Source organism: Lampetra planeri, chromosome 15, assembly GCF_965212315.1.
Source record: "Lampetra planeri chromosome 15, kcLamPlan1.2.h2, whole genome shotgun sequence".
NCBI lineage: Eukaryota > Metazoa > Chordata > Hyperoartia > Petromyzontiformes > Petromyzontidae > Lampetra > Lampetra planeri.
The window spans coordinates 14,515,190-14,534,093 of NC_136121.1; the positions used below are offsets into that span (position 1 = coordinate 14,515,190).

At 60.0% G+C, this 18,904-nt stretch overlaps 1 protein-coding gene across 2 annotated transcripts in view; it reads left to right on the forward strand.

Moving 5' to 3' along the window:
* LOC144722809 (uncharacterized) overlaps positions 1-18,904 on the forward strand; it is a 38,428-nt gene that overhangs the window by 7,895 nt on the left and 11,629 nt on the right. Inside the window, exons 4-7 of one of the 2 annotated variants that reach the window (XM_078601244.1) lie at positions 4,826-4,923; positions 10,333-10,378; positions 10,837-10,944; positions 12,525-12,940. In XM_078601244.1, coding sequence (XP_078457370.1) covers positions 4,826-4,923; positions 10,333-10,378; positions 10,837-10,944; positions 12,525-12,940 — 668 coding nt within the window. Of the gene's footprint in view, positions 1-4,825; positions 4,924-10,332; positions 10,379-10,836; positions 10,945-12,524; positions 12,941-17,198; positions 18,034-18,904 lie in introns of those variants that run through there. The other variant, XM_078601246.1, reaches the window with a different exon arrangement.

The following is an 18,904-nucleotide window of genomic DNA, read 5'->3' on the forward strand; positions in this document are numbered from 1 at the left end:
TCGTGAGTGTTCGTGTGGGGGGCTCCAGCACACGCCCCCCTCCCTCTCGTCCTCTCCCTTCACCCCCCTGGCACAGTCGTCGCAGCATAGTACAGTACAACAATAGATGTTGCTGCAATGCTCTTTTCTGATAAAAGTAACCCCGGAACGACCCTCTCGACCACAACCACCACCACCACCGCCTGTTATATGGCAGGCGGATTGGGGGGCGGGCGGGTGGGGGGGTTGGTGTGTGGGTAGACTGGTGATTGGTTGGATATGTAGGTGTGTGGCTAGCTGTGCTGGGGGGGGGGGGTCGGTAGGTGTATGGGTGGGTAGGCGGAGTGGGTCGGTGGCTGGGTGGCAGGCTGGATGGATGGCTGTGTAGATGGGTCGGGGGTTGCTGGGAAAGTGGGTGGGATGGTAGATACGTTGGTCAATGGGTAGGTTGGTGGGTGGATAGGTGGGTGGATGGGTGGGTGGGAGGGTAGGTGGCGTGTTTGTTTCACGGCTGGCTCATGGCGCGGGGCTCGCTCGGTTGCGCACGGTGGCTGTGCCCGTCGTGCTGACGGGGAAATCGTTGACTCCCGTGGTCGGCGTGGAACGATTTTTCCACGAGACATCGATTCCACGGGGAGCCAGCGCCGGGGGACGGGGTCAAGGAGAAGTTAACAGCGGTGAGGGTCGCAGGGACTCGAGTTGGCATCCTGATCACTGCTGATGATGACGATGATCATCATCATGATCATGCTCATGACGTTGATGATGATGATGTGGATTTTGTGCAGCCCCTATGTCAATCCGCTGCTGGATGAAGGCCCTCCGCACGCCTTGCCGGCCATTCCTGGCTGTCTGGCCATACTTCACCACGCTAGTTCAGTGTGCGTTGGTGAAGAGGGGGGGGGAGGTGGGGGGCGGAGGCTACGAGGGGTCCCATGGATCTGATGTGAGCCGCGCACAACAATACTCGAATCTGAAAGTTGTCGTGATGGTAAAGTATGGAGATAAAGGGGGAGATGCGGGGGATAGGAGGAGGATAGGAGGGGGGGGGGGGTCAGATTTGTCGGTGTCAAACAAAACGTTACCCACCAGGACGAGAAGCAGCAGCAGCAGCAGCCGGAGAGGCGAGCCCCGAGCCGCGCGGCAGCAGCCGGGGGGGAGCAACCGAGGGGAGCTTTGCCCCCCGGATGGAATCGCGAATGTGGATAGAATCGCTGAGGCCACGAGTTCTCTTCTACTCGTGAGCATGATGGCAGCGGGAGCAGCAGTAGCAGCAACAGCGATGTGGCTCTAAAGCTGAACGCCGATGGTGAGGTCCGCTGCTGCTGGCCACGGCGAAAGGGATTCCTGAGAGAGAGTTCGCGTCGTCTGGCTCCTCCTGCTCCTCCGAAGGAGCCCAGGCCACGTGGGCTCACTCTGACTAAGGGCGCGAGCGATGTTGACGCACGCTCCTGAGCGATCAGGTCCGCCACCCAACGGCGAAGCATCCCAGCGTTTCCGAGAAGCCCCCCCCCCACGCCCCCTCCCTCCGCGCCTCCCCCCGCTGCCCCCCACAACGTCACCGGAATAGATCCTCTGTGTCACGGCGCGAGACAGAGGCGAGCGCGACACCACGTGGGCGCTCCGCATGGACTGCGTGGTTCGAGAGTAACGGGTTGGTGGACCACGCACAGACGTTGTGTGTGGAACTCTCCCCCCATGGGCGTCGAGCGGGAGCCGTACCGGGCCTGTCTCGCCAGGAGAATGCAGTACAGCAAGCATGTTGAAACCACCTGCTCCTTCTGTATGGGATCGAGCGTTACCCCCATGCACGCACGCATGCGTGAGTGTTGCCCACGTGTAAACATCCATAATTAGCAGAGAGCACCTTGACGTGTAGAGGACTGCAGAGCTTGGGACGCCGGTTCATCCCGTAGCTGCTGCAATTCCCGCTCGTCTGTGGCTCTTCCTTACTGCCACAATGTGGCTATGACGCGGCAAGATATTCTCGACGTTCTTTGTGCAGAGATTTAATACGAAATCATGGACACAATCACAATAATAATAATACAACTGTTCGTCTGTGCGTGCCTCATGGGGTGGGGGTGGAGGCTATGGAGGGGGGAGGGAGCGGCGGGGGGCACGCGCACGCTTGTGAAGATGACTCCATAGGAGCTCACGTTGAGCCTGGAGGTGCGCTCCTGGGAGGTAGCTCCACCCTGGAAGAGACCCGGGGGAGGATCCACATCGCCTGGCACCGACCAGAGGATCCACATCGCCTGACACCGACCAGAGGATCCACGTCGCTTGGCAAGACAAAAACAAATGAACCAGCGCCAAATGGTTGTTGCACATTGACGTCATCATCGCTCAGCACTCCCGACGACAATCGTAGGATCGAAAGCGTTTACGTAATCCATATGTTTGCATGATTTATAATATCCGATGTTACACATGTTAACATCAATGTGATGTGATTAAAACGATGTTATACATGTTAACATCAATGTGAGGTGATTAAAACGTTAATTTATATGCCGGCAATTTTGTTTCCCAAAATTAGTGGAAAACACTTTCCTGCGGAGGGAGCTGGTAGGGACGTTGGGTTGCTCGGTCAATGGCCTGCAGGGTCAACGGCGGCGTGGTGTATTCTGCAAATATGCCCGACGGAGAGGGCGGGCACAAGCCGGCGTGAGTAGGTTAAACGTTGAGTTGTATAAGGGCACCACGGGGTGACCAGTCCCTCCCCACCCTCCCCACCCAGCCCCTGCCCACCCTCCCCTCTCCACCCAGCCCCACCCCTCCCATGTTTGGATGCACGACGGACGGACACAATAATCCCCTGTGGGCTGGTGTAACCAGGAGGTTCCTACCAGTACTATTTTTCTCGCCCGAGAGTAATAGCTGAGTGAGCGTGAGAGTGCGTGTGTGAGAAATAGCGTGTGTGTGTGATTGTGTGTGTGTTATTGTGTGTGAGAAATAGCGCGTGTGTGTGTGATTGTGTGTGTGTTATTGTGTGTGTCATTGTGTGTGAGAAATAGCGCGTGTGTGTGTGATTGTGTGTGTGTGCGTGGTATTGTGTGTGTGTGAGAAATAGCGTGTGTGTGATTGTGTGTGTGTGTTATTGTGTGTGTGAGAAATAGCGTGTGTGTGTGATTGTGTGAGAGAGCATGTTGTGTTATTGTGTGTTATTGTGTGTGTGTTATTGTGTTTGTGTGAGAGAAAATATGTGTTATTGTGTGTGTGTGAGAGAATGTACGTGTGTTATTGTGTGTGTGTTATTCTGTGTGAGAGACAATGTGTGTGTGATTGTGTGTGTTAGTGTGTGAGAGAGAATGTGTGTGTTAATGTGTGTGTGAGAGAGAATGTGTGTGTGATTGTGTGTGTTAGTGTGTGAGAGAGAATGTGTGTGTTATTGTGTGGGGGGCGGTAGTGTCACGATTAGCGCGCTGCGCTTCGAACCTGGTGACCCGGGTTCGATTCCTGTTCATGGCCAACATCAGTGACGATTATCTGAACCGGTCCTAGGCCTCCCCTAGGTCGACTCAGCCTCAAATGAGTACCTGGTGCGATGTGTAAACATCGCCACTAGGGAGACAAAGGCGGCCGGGCGTGGTGTGGACCACTCACTCCCCTCGTGTGCCGTGCCGGCCTTTATAGGTGCTCGTTAACAGCACTTGCCCCTACAGTTTGCTAAGGCAATATGGGGGATCTTTGTTATTGTGTGAGAGAGAATGTGTGTGTGTCATTGTGTGTGTGAGAGAAAATGTGTTATTGTGTGTGTGAGAGAGAGTGTGTGTATGTGTGTGTTATTGTGTGTGTGAGAGAGAGAGACAATTTGTGTTTATCTGTTAGCACGCTGTGCTATGAAACATGCGACCCGGGTTCGATTCCCGATTACGGCCATCACCAGTGACGATAATTTGAACCGGTCCTGGGCCTCCCCTAGGTCGACTCAGCCTCAAATGAGTATCTGGTGCGATGTGTAAACATCGTTACTAGGGAGACAAAGAGGCGGCCGTGCGTGGTGTCTGTTAAGGCTATACGGGGGGATCTTTGTCTTTGTGTGCACGTGTGTATGCATGTGTGCATCTGTGCGGGGGTGGAGGATGGGGGGAGTGGGGCTGGTGGAGTGGTGCTCGTGGTGGAGGAGCCGAGGGAGGGGCGGGGGGGGGCTCAGTGGCTCCTGAAGAGCCTCTGAGCACTCCACGCGCTCGGCTCGAGATCTCCGCCACGCACAGCTGCTCCCGTCGATCCAACATCATCATGGACAGCATCATCATCGTTATCATTAATATCATCGACATCATTAACATCATCGTCATGAACATGATGCCCATCGTTCAAATTAACACCATTGACATACGCAATAACGTGTATGTATGTTGAACTTCCTTCGCACCGTACGTATCCAATTGTGCTAATCGGAGGTGCGTGGAAAGGGCAGAAAACGAAACATCATCATGAATATCATCATCGTCGATGTCAATGACATCATCATCGGTAACATTATCATTCTAATCATAATCATCATGATTTTGTGATCACCAAAAGTAAAGTGTCAGGGCGATGGGGTTGGGGTCAGAGAGAAGTTATCCCCACGGGCGAGGCGCGCGTTGGGGTCAATCGGCCCGGCGCCTCGCACCGTCAACGGGCCGTGCGGGGCGCGACTGGCGCTTGGGGGGGGGGGGGCGGAGAGAGAGGGAGAGGGGGGGGGGAGAGAGGGCAGGATCGTGGGAGGGGGGGGGCTGAGCCACCGCGTGTGTGCGCGTCTCTCTATCCCCCCACCCCTCTCCTTGCTTCACCTTCGTCCCCCACCAACCCCCACTCCCCGTCTCTCACATCCCCTCACCCCCTCCCCCCGCAGGGGTTCCACCGCGCGTTCCGGAGCGGCTGTGCACGCCTCGGAGTGCGGAGCTCCCAGCTGTTTGACCCCTGCTGTGACCTGAACGTCGAACCCCTCACGTACGTGACCCCCCCCCTACCCCCTCTTCCCCCCACCTACACACGAGGACTCCCTCGCGTGCGATTACTCAGGCACCTCTTGAGCGCGCTCTCACACTCTCTCTTTCTCTGACACTCTCACACTTTCACACGCTCTCTCTCCCTCTCACGTACTCTCTGTCTCTCACGTACTCACGCTCTCTCTCTCTGTCGCTCCCACGCAAACACAGGCCACTCATGCCGCCCGCCTGCCCGACTGCCCCCTGGCATATTACATAACTGTGTCCCACAGCCAAGGAGAATGCCTCATTTATAATATCGAGGGTGACCTTTCTATTAACAGAGGAACGTCTCAAAGAGCCTCTGAGACTCTTTTTCCAGGAGTGTTCTGCTCAGCCAGAAGGGTCCGGAGCTCTTCTGGCTGAGCAGCCCTTCATCTCGCCTTGCCCTCTCCCTACAACGCCCCTTGGCAGAATCACACCAATATCCATCTCTCCGTCTCAGCCAGTTCTCCGTACAGTCACGTGGCTCCTGCGTGGCCACCCCCACTCTGAACACCTCCCCTCTAGCCCCGCCCCCTGTGAAAACAGACGCTGCTCCGCCTCTGTACGGCAGCGTCGAGGCCCCGATGCCTCGTCTCTCCCAAACCCTGTGCTCCCGTTTCTCCCTTCCCATCCCTTTCCCCTGAGTCGCCATGCTCTCTCTTCTTCTCTACTCCCTTCATTCCTGCCACGTTGTATTTTCCCATTAAATTGCATCCTTGATGCTACTCCCTTTCCCGTGGTGTAGCCACGAGTGAATGTTGCTGGTGAAGTACAATAATAGATAGAATAGTCATATGCCTTGTATTCTCGTGGTAGTGCCTTACGCCATAATCTATACTCGGAATTAAGCCTAGCAGCGATCCGGAAAATATCTATTGACGAATTAAACTGTGGTTCTGCTACATTGGAATGTTTGGCCGTGCATTCCACGAATGAGAGTGACGTGTTTGATTAATGGGCAATTGTCTTGCGTCTCCGCCGCCTCTGTCGAGCCGTCAGTGGTGGGGTGCCACCTGGGTACTGCCACCTCTTCCAAGAGGGGCCCTCTCCAGTTCTCTCTTGTGGACACTTCTGCCGACGGCAGTGGCGTGAGCACAGCACTTGCAGGGCTGCGCTTGCACCTTTTATGTCTGTACCCTTGGAGGACCACGCTGGCTGTAAAACACGGGCCTCAGGCCTCGAGCGCGATATTGGGATGAAACTGTAAGAGTTCTCGGTGGTCGGGCTGAGACTGTGGGACGGCCGCGTGATCTGGCATAAGGAAGGGAGCGACGGCACTGGCTGTGGTCAGCGGTAGGTCACCCTAAACGCCACGCTGTCCTCGACCCCCAGAACACGACGCCCCGAGCCCCCCCCTCTCACACCCCCCCGTGACAGCACTGAGCTGAGCGCGGTGATCCCAACTTCTCTCTTCCCTCCGAGTCAGTGATGGGTCCAAGGTGGGGGTCAGAGGAGGGGCGCGGTGGTGATGGGGGTGGGGTGCGACGGGGCCAGCAGTCCCTTGAGACCCCCCCCCCCCCCACATGAGTAGAATGTTGTGTATACTTTCCAGAGAAAATACGTTGAACGAGGTTGTGTTGTTGCTGTTTGTATTGTTAATGAAGGGCCCTGTTTAACAAGCTCCCCATTAGGGACCGCTCACCCACTCCCCCCCTCACCCACTCCCCCCCCTCTGCTTCGCGCGTGTTGTTGGGGTTGTTGTTGCTACTGCTGCTGCCTCTGTAGGTGACCTCTGCAGCTGCTGCTGCTGCCGGTGTTGTTGCTACTGCTGCTGTTACTGTCGCTACCGCTACCGCCACTGCCGCTGATGCCTCTAAAGCGCTCGCTGTGTTGGATCCGCGCCTCCCCCGGTGATGTCACGCGCGCCGTGGCGCGCACAATGTCGCCTCTCTCCCGCCTCCTCCCCTGGAGCTCGCTCCCTCACCCCCCGCCAATCGCGCGGCTGCCCGCACAATGGCACAAGCTGGGGGGCTGTGCTGGGCATGGGGGCGGGCGGGGGGGGACTTTTCCACCGGCCCCTGCCACGGACCCAGGCCGCACTGAGCGCCCCTCCACCCTCACCTCGCGCCGTCACGTCGCCACCCGCGCCCAACACTGCGTGGCTGTTCGCCAGCGACCGACAGCCACCGCCGCGCGCGCCCGCGTAACGTTCAGGCCGAGCCGACCTAGGGGAGGCACACGCCGCCCACACCGGGCCGTGACGCGCCGCCACCGCAGTGTTCATTCGCTCTCGAAGTGAGAGGGATGGAAAGGGCAGGAACCACAGACGAGCGGGGAGGCAGCAGTAGCAGTCGGTACGAGCAACACTTGCCCGAGCTCTGCGGTCCTCTCTATGTTAATATGTTTTCTACAAAGCATGTGGTAGGAAACCGGAGAACCCGGATAAAACCCACGCTTTTCGAGGGGTTTGACAGGAAAACTCTGGACTGATTTAGACACACAGTGTCTAATCAGCAGAGTTCCTGCTATTCTCCGCAACCTCGCTAATGATCGTTTTGAGTTGTTAAGAATTCTAATAATGTCTTTATCCAGCGCCGTGTCATCGATTTAGCTTTTAACAAGGGAGCTGAATGAGGGAGGGACCGCGCGGTCCGGGGGTGGAGAAGCACTCGGAGTGCCCCAGGACACTCGGAGCGAGACACCTGCCCGCGTCGCTCCGGGAGCGCCAGTTCGGGGCTTTGCGCTCACGCAGAGAAATAGAAACAGCCACCGGCACACGCACGAAAACAAAGTGCACCCCAACATACACACACACACGCGCGCACGCGTGTTCCTGGCCATTTAAAACACACTGCTTGGCCAGAAAACACAATATAGAATTGATGATATCCGATGGACGAGACTAGTGACGGAATGGCAGCCAAAGTAAGCAACGGGCCTGACAGGGCGACTACTGTGGAGTGGATATACAATAGATGGGGATGTTGAGAATACACGCGACAATCTGTGGCATTGGCGGGCACGTCAGAGTCAGAGCCCCGCGTCTGGGTTGACCCAAAGGCTGGAGTTGACCCATGCCCTGGACGAGGGAACACAGTCATGTGGTCCCATGTAGCACGTCGCGCCTCCTCCCGGCTTCCCTCTGCGCTTCTCTTATCTCGTCTGCTCCTCGCTCATCCGCTCCTTTCTGCCGCTCTCACCTCTCCTTCCATCTCTTTCCCTCTCCGCCGCTTTCCACGCGCTCGAGTTTACTCGGCGGCGCTGGCTCGACTCCAGCCACTGTCATCATCCGTCTGCGCGCGCTGGAATGTTAATGGCTGGGCCCAATTAGCGCACACGAGATGACGAGGTGGTGTTGGGGGAGGGGGGAGATGTGGTGAGTGGCAGTACAGAGGAAGATAATTATCCCGTAGCTGTGTCGAGTGATGCAGATGATGACAGTAATGATGATGATGGAGATGACGGTGATGATGATGGTAATGATGATTATGGAGATGACGGTGATGATGATGGTAATGATGATGATGACGGTCATGATGATGGTAATGATGATGATGGTGGATCATGTTGCAGCCATGCACGCGTGGGGTTTTCTGCGGCTGCTCCGGCTTCCACCCACACCGATGAACGCTCATCACTTACATGATAACCCCTTCACTTACATGATAACCCCTTCACTTACATGATAACCCCTTCACTCACATGATAACACCTTCACTTACATGATAGCCCCTTCATATATCTATAGAGGGCCGCGGAGCTTGAGCAAATGTTGGTGGCATCGGCTCATCGCGTGGCTGCTGCTGCCTTACAGCTCGTCTGTGGTTCCTCCTCCTCATGGCCCTTCTGTCAGTACGAGAGTTTCCAGTTAAAAGTAATAATTGTCTATATATTTTTTTTATGATGATGATGATGATTCTGCACCGGTCGTGATTACTCCGCGCGCGCACCGCGCTGAGCCCACAAGCCGCGGGGAGGGTGCCGCCCAGAACCCGTGGCTCCTGGTGGCAGCTCCTCCTCCTCCTCCCGCACCCCCACCGACAACCCCTACCCCCAACCCTCCCCCTGCCCCCCACAATAATGTCACCACACGCCTCTCGCTCTCCCGTGCGAGCTCTCGGGGGGAGGTGCCGCAGTCGTTAGTACGCTGCGCCACGATTCCCTCCCATGGCAGCCCACGGCCAATACCAATGAGGTTTAACGGAACCGGTCCTTGGCCTCCCCCAGGTCGACTCAAACTCAAATGAGTACCTGGTGCGGTGTGTAAATATCGCCACTGGGGAGACAAAGGCGGCCGGGCGTGGACCTGGCCACCCACCGCCTCGTGTTCCGTGCCGGCCTTCATAGGTGCTCGCTCACAGCACTTGCCCTAAACGTATGTTAAGGCTATAAGGGAGATCTTTGTCTCGTGTTTCTCTTGTACCGCGTGCTGATCAGCATCGATGTCCGACGTTTTTTTGTTCGCGTTGAACCAACGCTGCTGAATTGATGTACTCCCAACGATGCCGCGTGGCTGATGGGATGTGTAAAGAAAGCGCTTGAGTGTTTGCGACGCCGAAGGAGGGACGAGTGCTTATTGATTTTGTTCCTCACATTCTCCACGACGACGCTCATTCATATTTTGTGCTCGGTTTCTGGTGACGCGGGTTCCTCATGGAGCCCCCCACCCTCTGCCCCCCCACGCCACGCATCCCCCTCCCCCCGCCTCCCCTCCCCTCTCCCCCCCGCTCCCCCTCCCCTCACCCCCGTGTGTATTTCTGCCATCGGAACTGGGCACAGCTGAGCGGAGAGCAAACATTAATTTTAGGTGGCGGTATAAATTGTGTTTCTATTTATTCGGGGATGATGCTTGGGTGGTGAGCAGCCCACGTGACTGGCAGCCCACGTGGCTGGCAACCCAGCGATATCGCCCTGCGAGACTCGATCTCTCGGCGAGGCAGCTACAGCAACGGAGCGACGCTTCTGAAGCTACCGTGGGCCCGCCGACGTCCACCCAGCAGTCGCCATAACTGGGTTCAGCAGAGTGAAGGTCGACCTTCCCGCGTTTGGCTCGCATTCCGAACCTCGTCTCGCCCGGTTGACGCACAGCTTCTGTAATGGGCTCTCGCCGTGACACGGTATGAGGGTGGGGGCTAGGCCGGGGGCTGGGGGGGGGGGCAAGTGGAGGATGTTAGGGTGGGGGAGGTCGACGTGGAGGGGGATGTCACCGCTCACACTCCCCACTGGTTGCGAGTAACACGCGCGAGTGTCCATCACTCCGACCCCCCCTTCCCCCCATCCCCCCCCCACACGCCCCGATGCCTGGGGGGGGGGGGGGGTGGACGGTCGGTCTCCTCGTTCGGGGCTACCCACGCCGCGGCGGGACCTGGAGTCGAACTTTGTGTGTGCTTCGTCGCCACTGACGGCCACCGCCGCTGTTGTGTGCGTGCGTGGTTGCAATTCGCAGGGAAGAGGATCAGGAAGAGGAGGAGGAAGAGAGGAGGCTGAGGAATGTGAGTGTCTGCACCCCCACCCGCCATGCGCGAGGCTTCGCCTCTCTCACGGCTCAGGAGAGACGTCACTGAGGTGGCTGTCAATCTTGATGGAAGTTGCTTTAGGGATCGTGTCACGGCGCGCTGCGGACGTTGACACGTGGCCCTTTAAGAACGAGGCGAGCCCTTCGTGGTCTCTTCAACGTCGGTGTAGAGCGGACACAGCGGCGGACGAGGTTGTAGTCGCGCTGCGGATGAGGGTGACGGGAGGAAGGAAGAGGGCCTTGGTGGACAACCGAAGGTGACCGCGCGGGTGACAGAGGCCGCAGATCTTCACGGCACTGGCCACGACCCCGTGACGCGGCGCGGCTGGCGATGACGCGGCACCTCGGGGGACTCCTCGCGGGGGCCCCCCAATCTTCATAGCCCCCCCCCTCCGAGCCCCCCTCCCCCTCTCACGCCCGCCCCTCCGCCCGCAGGTGCTGACCACCATCTACTGCCTGGGAAGAGCATCCGAGAGCATCAGCGGTGTCCCCCGTCTCGACGAGGGGGTCTTCACAGGGGTCCTCACGGGGGCTCTGGGCGAGGTACGCGCCGCGCGCCCCCTTCGCGCGTACCCCTTGTGTATTCGCTGCTGGATGAAGGCCGCCCCACGCCGCCTCGCACCTCGGGGGCCGCTGGCTTGCACTTCGCGCTGGCTCTGTGCGGGGCGTGAAGCGAGTGAGAAGCCCACGACTATTCAGATATCACTCACCACTGATGTCAGCCGTGGACGCGACTCGAACTCGGATAAGCGTGTACGCAGTGTAGTGCGCTAACCACTGTGCCACCGCTCCCCTCCCTGAGTCCTCCAATCCATTAGTCTCGAGACTCGTTTAGTCGGGAGAGTCCTGCGTCACTGGGATGTGTGGCCAACTCGACGAGTCAGGGTCTGGCTTCGTGTGGGAGGAACCCCGAGAAAACGCAAGAGGAGACACGCGAAGCTCCACACTGTTCGACCTTTTAAATGCGACAACCCGCGCGCCTGTACACCGCACTCCTGTACACCAACACGGCGCCTCCATTAACCGCACTCCCGTTAACCGCGCTCCGTCAGAGGCGGCGAGCCGTCGGGATTCGTCGCAGTGCCGTGGTCCGTGAAGAGCCGAAAGGGGAAGGGGAGGGGCTGTGCGTGGGACTCACTCGGAGCGCGCGATTAGCCGAGGATTGTCGGCTTTCTAAATGCGGGACACGGCCTGATAAGCGTTCTGGGCGTGTGTCTGGGGGGGGGAGGGTTGGAGTGAGAGGAGAGAGGAGGTGGGGGAGAGAGGAGGAGGAGGAGTAACGGGAGCTAGAGGGGGGGGGGGGTGCGGGGTGCCGCCGCCGCGTGGCTATGCTTAGCGTGCCGCTGCATTTAGACTCGCTGCGTGGCCGCGTTCCCATGGAGCAAACCCGAGCCCCGGCCGTACGCAGGACGGACCCCTCACAAGAGGCGCCCCCCACCCGACCCCCACCTTCTTCCACGCTTCTGTGCTCGTTACCAGGTGACGCGGGAAGGAGCGACTTCAACTCCCCGCGAGATGTGAGAGTTGAGTGGCGAGAGAGGGGTGGCGGTCAGTGTGTAGGGGAGGAGGGACGCGGGGGATAGGGGACACGGTTGGGGGGGGGGTGGAAGGGGGAGGGGGATAATTGGTTCGCGCTCAGCTCTGCGAGGTGGGCGGACCGCACGGCTGCTGTCGAGATGACACCGAGTGGCCCCACGTGACACTCGCGACGACGAGTTGTGTTGTCACGTGACGCGCGGCGTGTGCCACGCGGGCGAGGAATGCGCGTGTCCACACACACCTGTGTGACACTGTACACACACACACCTGTGTCACATTGTACACACACCTGTGTGACACTGTACACACACACCTGTGTGGCACTGTACACACACCTGTGTGACACTCACCCCACACACCTGTGTGACACCCTGACACCTGCTGTTTGTGTTTAGTTTGTGGTCCTTCCCCCGCACCTTCGATCAGCACGGTTGGCTACGTACGGTGGGAAAGAACCTAAACGAACATTCACCGGCTCACACCGTCACGCACACCTGCCCGATACTTTCTCGCGCTCCTGCCGCCCACCTGAGCCGTGACGCTCCGGCGCGCGCTCCTCCCCCTCCCTCCTTCCCCTCGCGCAGGACCCGAGCGTCACCCGCCCCTCACCGGGGCTCCACCGCGACCCGGAGTCCCCGGGCTCCCCCCGACCCCCCGCGGCGTCGCACCCTCGCGGCCGCTCCTACGGCTGCGAGCGGAGCCCCTCGCCGGCGGTCCCCGGCCACCAGGCGTCAGTGAGCCCCGCGGCGTCAGCGAGACCCGACGCGGCCCGGCGGGGCGACGACGACGACATGTCTGCCAGGCGCTCCTCCTTGGGCTCCGAGCCGCGACCAGCCTTGCCCTTCAACCAGTTCCTCCCGGGCAAACAGACCCAGAGTCAGCCCGCGGGGCAGCAGCAGCAGCAGTCGGCGCCTCCAGGGCAACCCACGCACATCCCCGCGCCGCTGCGCCGCAAGCGCGCGGACGTGAGGCCGGAGGAGGCGACGCGGCAGCCCGAGAGGTGAGTGGCAGCCAGCTTCCCCCTGGCCTGCGGCCCTCGCCCGCCGGGGCCCAGGTAGGACCACGGTCGCGGTCGATCACGGGAATTAAAATTCCGTAGCCGGAGTGGGGAAACAAGGTGGAGGCTCGGGGTGTAATGTGGTGAGAGAGGGAGGGAGGGAGTTGTGATGAGGGAGTTGTGTTGGGTCGCATGTGCGGCGCATCTGGAGGCGAGCGGTCGAGGGGAAGCCCCGAGGCCACGGGGTGCTGCGCCGTCTGTCGGGGGGCTCCTTGAAGGACTTGGCGAGTGTGCAACACGGCCTCGGGGCGGCACGGGGTGAGGCTGGGACATCATCGGAGGGCGAGTGTGGTCACTGAAGCAGCTGAGGGGATCTAGCAGAAGGAAGGAGGCCGCGGCGAGGTGCGATTGGCGTCGGCGACGTTGGCCGTGGTGACCTCGCCATGGCCGTGAACGCGGTGCATGAGCCGCAGGGGCTCGCGGCTATCCGAGTGACCGCTGCCCCGCGTATGCCCGCCCCGCCGCGCTCACGCACAGACCCGGAGCGCCGGGGGCGAGGGTGGGGGCCGGTGTGGGGCCTCCCCCCCCGGGGGTTAGCGGGGACTGGCGGCTGGCGCCCGCGTGCGAGAGCGGCTCCGAGTCGGAGGGCGAGGTTCGAGACCCGGACCTGGAACGTGACGACCTGGCGGTGCGCGCTCTGCACGTGGCCGGGAGGAGCCGCGGGTACACGGGGCACGTGGCACTGCCCCACGCCGGTCCGCGCGCCGTGGGGCCCTTCTGCGGCGGCACCGGGAGCGTGACCCCTACGCCCGGAGGAGCGACGAGGTCAGGATCGGCGCTCGGGCATGCGACTGTCTGCGTGGTGGTGGCCGTGGCGACCGCTGCCTCCCTGCATGATGACGATGATGGCGTTTTCCAGCTGGCCTTGTTATTCGTCGCAAACGTCGCTGTAAAGTTTCAAGTTTCAAGTTCGCTTTGGTTTGCCGGCTGAAATGTCGATAGACCAGGGCGAGTCTCGTTTGCAAGAGTGATTTGGGTCACCAAATTGACAAAAAGCAACGCGAATACAAAAACCAGAACAAAGACGACTGCATCACGTGAGGAAAAACATTCCCTGCAGCTCAACTCGGAAAACAGCACCAAATTACAAACCCATGCGACACACACATTGACATGAAACCAATACATGGGGTGACTATTGTACTAATATATACACACACAGACGAGGATACTTATCAAATATTCACGCATGTGTCAAGGTGAAGTGGAACATCAGCAACATCGACGTTTGTGGCCAGAACACCGCCACCACCATCACCACCACCACGACCACCACCACGACCACCACCACCTTCTGGAGGAGGTGGCGACGTCGTCATCTTAGGGCGCGTCTGTTCGTAGCGCTCAGACAACCGACGTCGCTTTTAGAAATAAAAACAGCAGCTGGAAAACGCCTCGCGGCGTCGCCTCTGCCTCGTGTTCTGCGCTCGCTGCTGCTGCTGCTCCTCCTGCTGCTGCTGCTGCACATGCTGCTGCTGCTCCTGCTCCTGCTGCTGCACATGCTGCTGCTGCTGCTGCTCCTCCTGCTGCTGCTGCTGCTGCTGCTGCACATGCTGCTGCTGCTGCTCCTGCTCATGCTGCTGCACATGGTGCTGCTGCTGCTGCTCAAGCTGCTGCTGTTGCTGCACGTGGTGCTGCTGCTGCACGGTGTGGTGGGATTTGTCTCGAGTGCCGTGGCGCCGCGCGCGACGACGGGTTCCGGGCGTGACCTCCTGACCTCTGCTGACCTCGTGCTCCTCCCGTCACCTCTGCGACCTCAGTGCGACGGTCGGCGCATGCGCGGCGGCGACGGTGGCAGCCCCGCGCTGCAGCTGGAACAAAACGCGACCGCACCTGGTCGCGTTTCAGTTCTAACCAGACGGTGATTAGGCCGAATTTAGGGGTTGGGGGGAGGGCAGTTTGATTGCGTCATAGGTATGTTGCTTTACGCTGTGTTGGATATCGGCAGCGGTGGTCACGTGAACCCGCTGCGTCCGAGACACGCGCACGAATCGATCCATTGCGTCGCGAGCGCAGCTATCGAGATGAATCGACGTGGAGGCACCACCGCGAGCATTCACTCTCAAGACACACAGGGGGCTGCCGGCTGTCGGTGCCGGGGTCCAGAGAGGGCAGTGAAGGGGGAGGGTGTCCCTGGGTGCGACATAACCACACACGTGGGGACAAGGGGACGGATAGGTTTTGTGGTGAGGAATGTCGCTATTGAGAAGGGCCATTGCCCGAAACGTCGCCTGTTATATTTACCCAGATTAACGGCAAACGCTGTGTTGTTATTGACGGACGTCTTCGTGTCGATGTTATTTGTGCACCATCGCTACCAACGCTAGGAGACAATTTGGGTGGAGAGATCGCTCGAATACGACTCCGCTTTTGATTGGCTGCTCTGCTCTATTTCCGGCCATCAGGGGGATGCTCACCACGGAGTCTCCCGACCCGAGCCCCGTGCGCTGTGATGCTGCATGCGCGACCCCTGATGCATGCGCGAGCCCTGATGCATGCGCGACCCCTGATGCATGCGCGACCCCTGATGCATGCGCGACCCCTGATGCATGCGCGACCCTGATGAACGATGCTGCTGCGGCTGCTGCTGCTGAAGATGATTCCCGCCGGTGGTGTCGCCGCCCCCCACCCTCCCCACCCTCATCAGGGCCCCCATAGTTGTGAGAGTCTCGTGGTGCATAGAGCCACGGTAATTTCCACGTGTTATTTATGTTTAAATTCACTGCTGAATGAAGGCCACCCCACGCCGTGTCAGTCATGGGGGTGGTTTGACCATACTTCACCACGCTGGTCAGTGCGCTTTAGCGAACATAGTTTGGGGTGGAATAGGACCGGTTCAGATCAATCTTGTCACTTGCATTAGCTGTGCCCGGGAATTGAACCCAGGTCGCCGGGTTCATAGTAAAATACAACAACTACTTCCAACCCCTGAGTAATGAGCTTGGTTTTATAGAGGTTTGAATTTCCGTGCCTCATCCAACGCACCCGCTCCCCGTCTCTCGCTCTATGAACTATGATATAGTGGATGCAGCAGTGGGGATTGGTGGATCCCTTTCCGTGGAGGAGCCGTACCCTGGCTGACCAGGAGAAGGCGGTACAGCAAGTGGATCATCTCCATCTGTTCCATCTGTACGGGGATAGAGTGCTGCCTCCTCGCATGCGTGGGTTTTGTCCGAGTGCTCCGGGTTCCTCACACGTGTATAGACACTCATTAATTGGCCGATGACGCCTTCATATATAGAGGACAGCAGAGCTTGGAGGGGAGAGAGGAATTTGGCGCTGGCCGTTCGCCGCGTGACTGCGACTGCTTTCCCGCTCGTCTGTGGTTCCTCCTCCTCGTGCCTCTGAGCCGTCTCCTCTCTCTCTTGTCGAGAGAGAGCGGAGACTGTCCGGCGGCGGTGCAGCATTGCGAGTCGACATCGTCATCATCATTATTATTGTTGTCGCACGCGTGAGACAAATGGCGTGCCACTCGGCCTCTCTTAACCTCACGCGCTCACCCCCGCGGCCATGCCTTGTGGACCGCTCATCCAGCGCGGGGGGCCATCCGGCAGCAGCAGCAGCAGCAGCAGGAGGAGCCGAGGAACCTCCCTGGCAGTGGGACTCTGATGATGACGAGGGGGACGAGGGGGAGTTGGCGGGGGAGCGCGTCGACGGCGGCGGCGGGGGCGGCCAGCGGAGGAGACGAGCCCTGCCGGACGTGCGCAAGGACGACCTCGCCTCGCGGCGCGCGCGGCGGCACGACGCGGCGCACGGGGCCCCCGCCGTGCCGCCCGCCCGCTTCGTGCCGGCCTCCTCGTGCCCCGAGGACGCGCGCCGCTGGGACGACATGCTGCAGGCGTCGCGTCGCCTGCGCGAGCACGCCATCCAGCAGCTGCAGCTGCAGCGCAGGTCCGCCCCGCGCGGCGCAGGGGCAGCGCAGGGGCAGCGCAGGGGCAGTGTAGTGCAGTGTAGTGCAGTGTAGTGCAGTGTAGTGCAGTGGTAGCGCAGTGGCAGGGCAAGTGGCAGTGTAGATCAGTGTAGTGCAGTGGTAGCGCAGGGGCAGTGTAGTGCAGTGTAGTGCAGTGGTACTCATTCATCGACCTTGGAGGGATAATGGGGCGCTAAGGCGCCGGGTCGGATTGCACATCGGTGAGGTGCAGGTGAGGGAGCGGTGAGGTGCAGGTGAGGGAGCGGTGAGGTGAGGGAGTGGTGAGGTGAAGGTGCAGGGAAGAGACCGCAGACTCTCACCGCCAGAGGTACGGCAGCTGAGAACATTGGTGGGGAGAGTTCTCTGGAAGTTGTCGACCACAATTGACGGTCGGACACTTTCACTCATTCGGGAAAGCAGTCACAATGGTCGCGACAGCACATGGGTGAGAAGGTCTCCTTCAGTGGCCAGGGTTGTCGGTGTTCCTCTCTGCTCATCACTTGTCTGATGGTGATTCTAAGTCATGGTCGCTCTGGTGATGTTTTTTGGAATGATGATCAGTCTGGGGAGCCCATTGTGCCCTCTCTCGTCTTTGGTGATGTCCATCTGAGGCCGACTGTCTGCTCCTGCCACAGGGGTGCTGTGTAATCCACTGTTGCTGTTAATTGACCTTTTATAAATATTACTTTTTTTTTGCACGTGGGATCAACTTCATTATTTATCCTTCCGAATCGTATCAACAACATAAGCCTTTCATAACCGTTGTTTGATGTGCTGTGACCATGATCATTTACATCTCTCTGCCGTCCTTGCACTCGCCACCTCGCAGCGGCAAAGAGGGGGCCGCCGAGGGAGACGCCTCTCACGGGGGGGGCAGCGGCCCCCCAGGCCTCTCTCCCGAGGGGGAGCCCGCGGCCGCGCCAGCCCAGGCCCCGGCCCCAGCTGGGGGCCCCCGGAAAGTCGTGGTGCGGCCAGACCCCGAGAGAGACGACCTGGCCAGGCGTAAAGCGCAGGTGGCCCGAGGAGGCCCCGGGCCGCACGGCCCCCCCAACGCGTGCCAGGCGGGGGCCACGGACGCCGACCTCCACACTTGGCAGCGCCTTCAGTTTTCGGGAGAGGCGGCCAGGTCAGCAGGTGCCGCACGTGTGTCACACCGGGGCGCACGTGTGTCACACCGGGGCACGTGTGTCACAGAGGGGCACGTGTGTCCCAGAGGGGCACGTGTGTCACACTGAGACACGTGTGTCACAGAGGGGCACGTGTGTCACAGAGGGGCACGTGTGTCACACCGGGGGCACGTGTGTCACACCGGGGGCACATGTCTCACTGGAGACACGTGTGTCACAGAGGGTACACCTGTGTCACAGAGGGTGCACCTGTGTCACAGAGGGGGCACGCGTCACACTGGAGACACGTACGTGGAGAGGCAGCGTGAGGGTGAGTGAGTGATGCCGCGTGTCCCACTCGGCAGCCAAGGGGACGCGGCCTCCACCGCCGCCGCCGCGGTTCAGGTCGTGGACGCGGAGGTGGCGACGCGCGACGACCTGGCCAAGCGCCGCGCGCGGGCCCCGAGCTCCGGGCCCCAACCGCAGCTCCTCTCCTCGGGGCCCATGTCCCGCAAGGACCTGGAGCGGTGGCAGAAGCTTCAGATCGCCCACGAGGGAGACGAAGGCGGCCGCGGTGGGGAGGAGGTGGAGAAGGAGGAAGAAGAGGCGGGCGGGGAGAAGCAGGCAGCGCACGGCAAGGCCTCGGGGCCGCACGCGCACGTCAGCAGCGCGGGGGCCATGTCGCAGAAGGACCTGGAGCGGTGGCAGAAACTGCGGATCACGAGCGAGAAGGACGAGGAGGAGGTGGAGGAGGCGGCGAAGAAGCTCGCGGGGGATGAGCCAGTTGCAGCGACAGCGCCTCTGGTTGCACACAAACAGCAGCCGCAGCAGCAGCAGCCGCAGCAGCAGCAGCCGCAGCAGCAGCAGCAGAAAGCGCCAGGGCAGCACCCC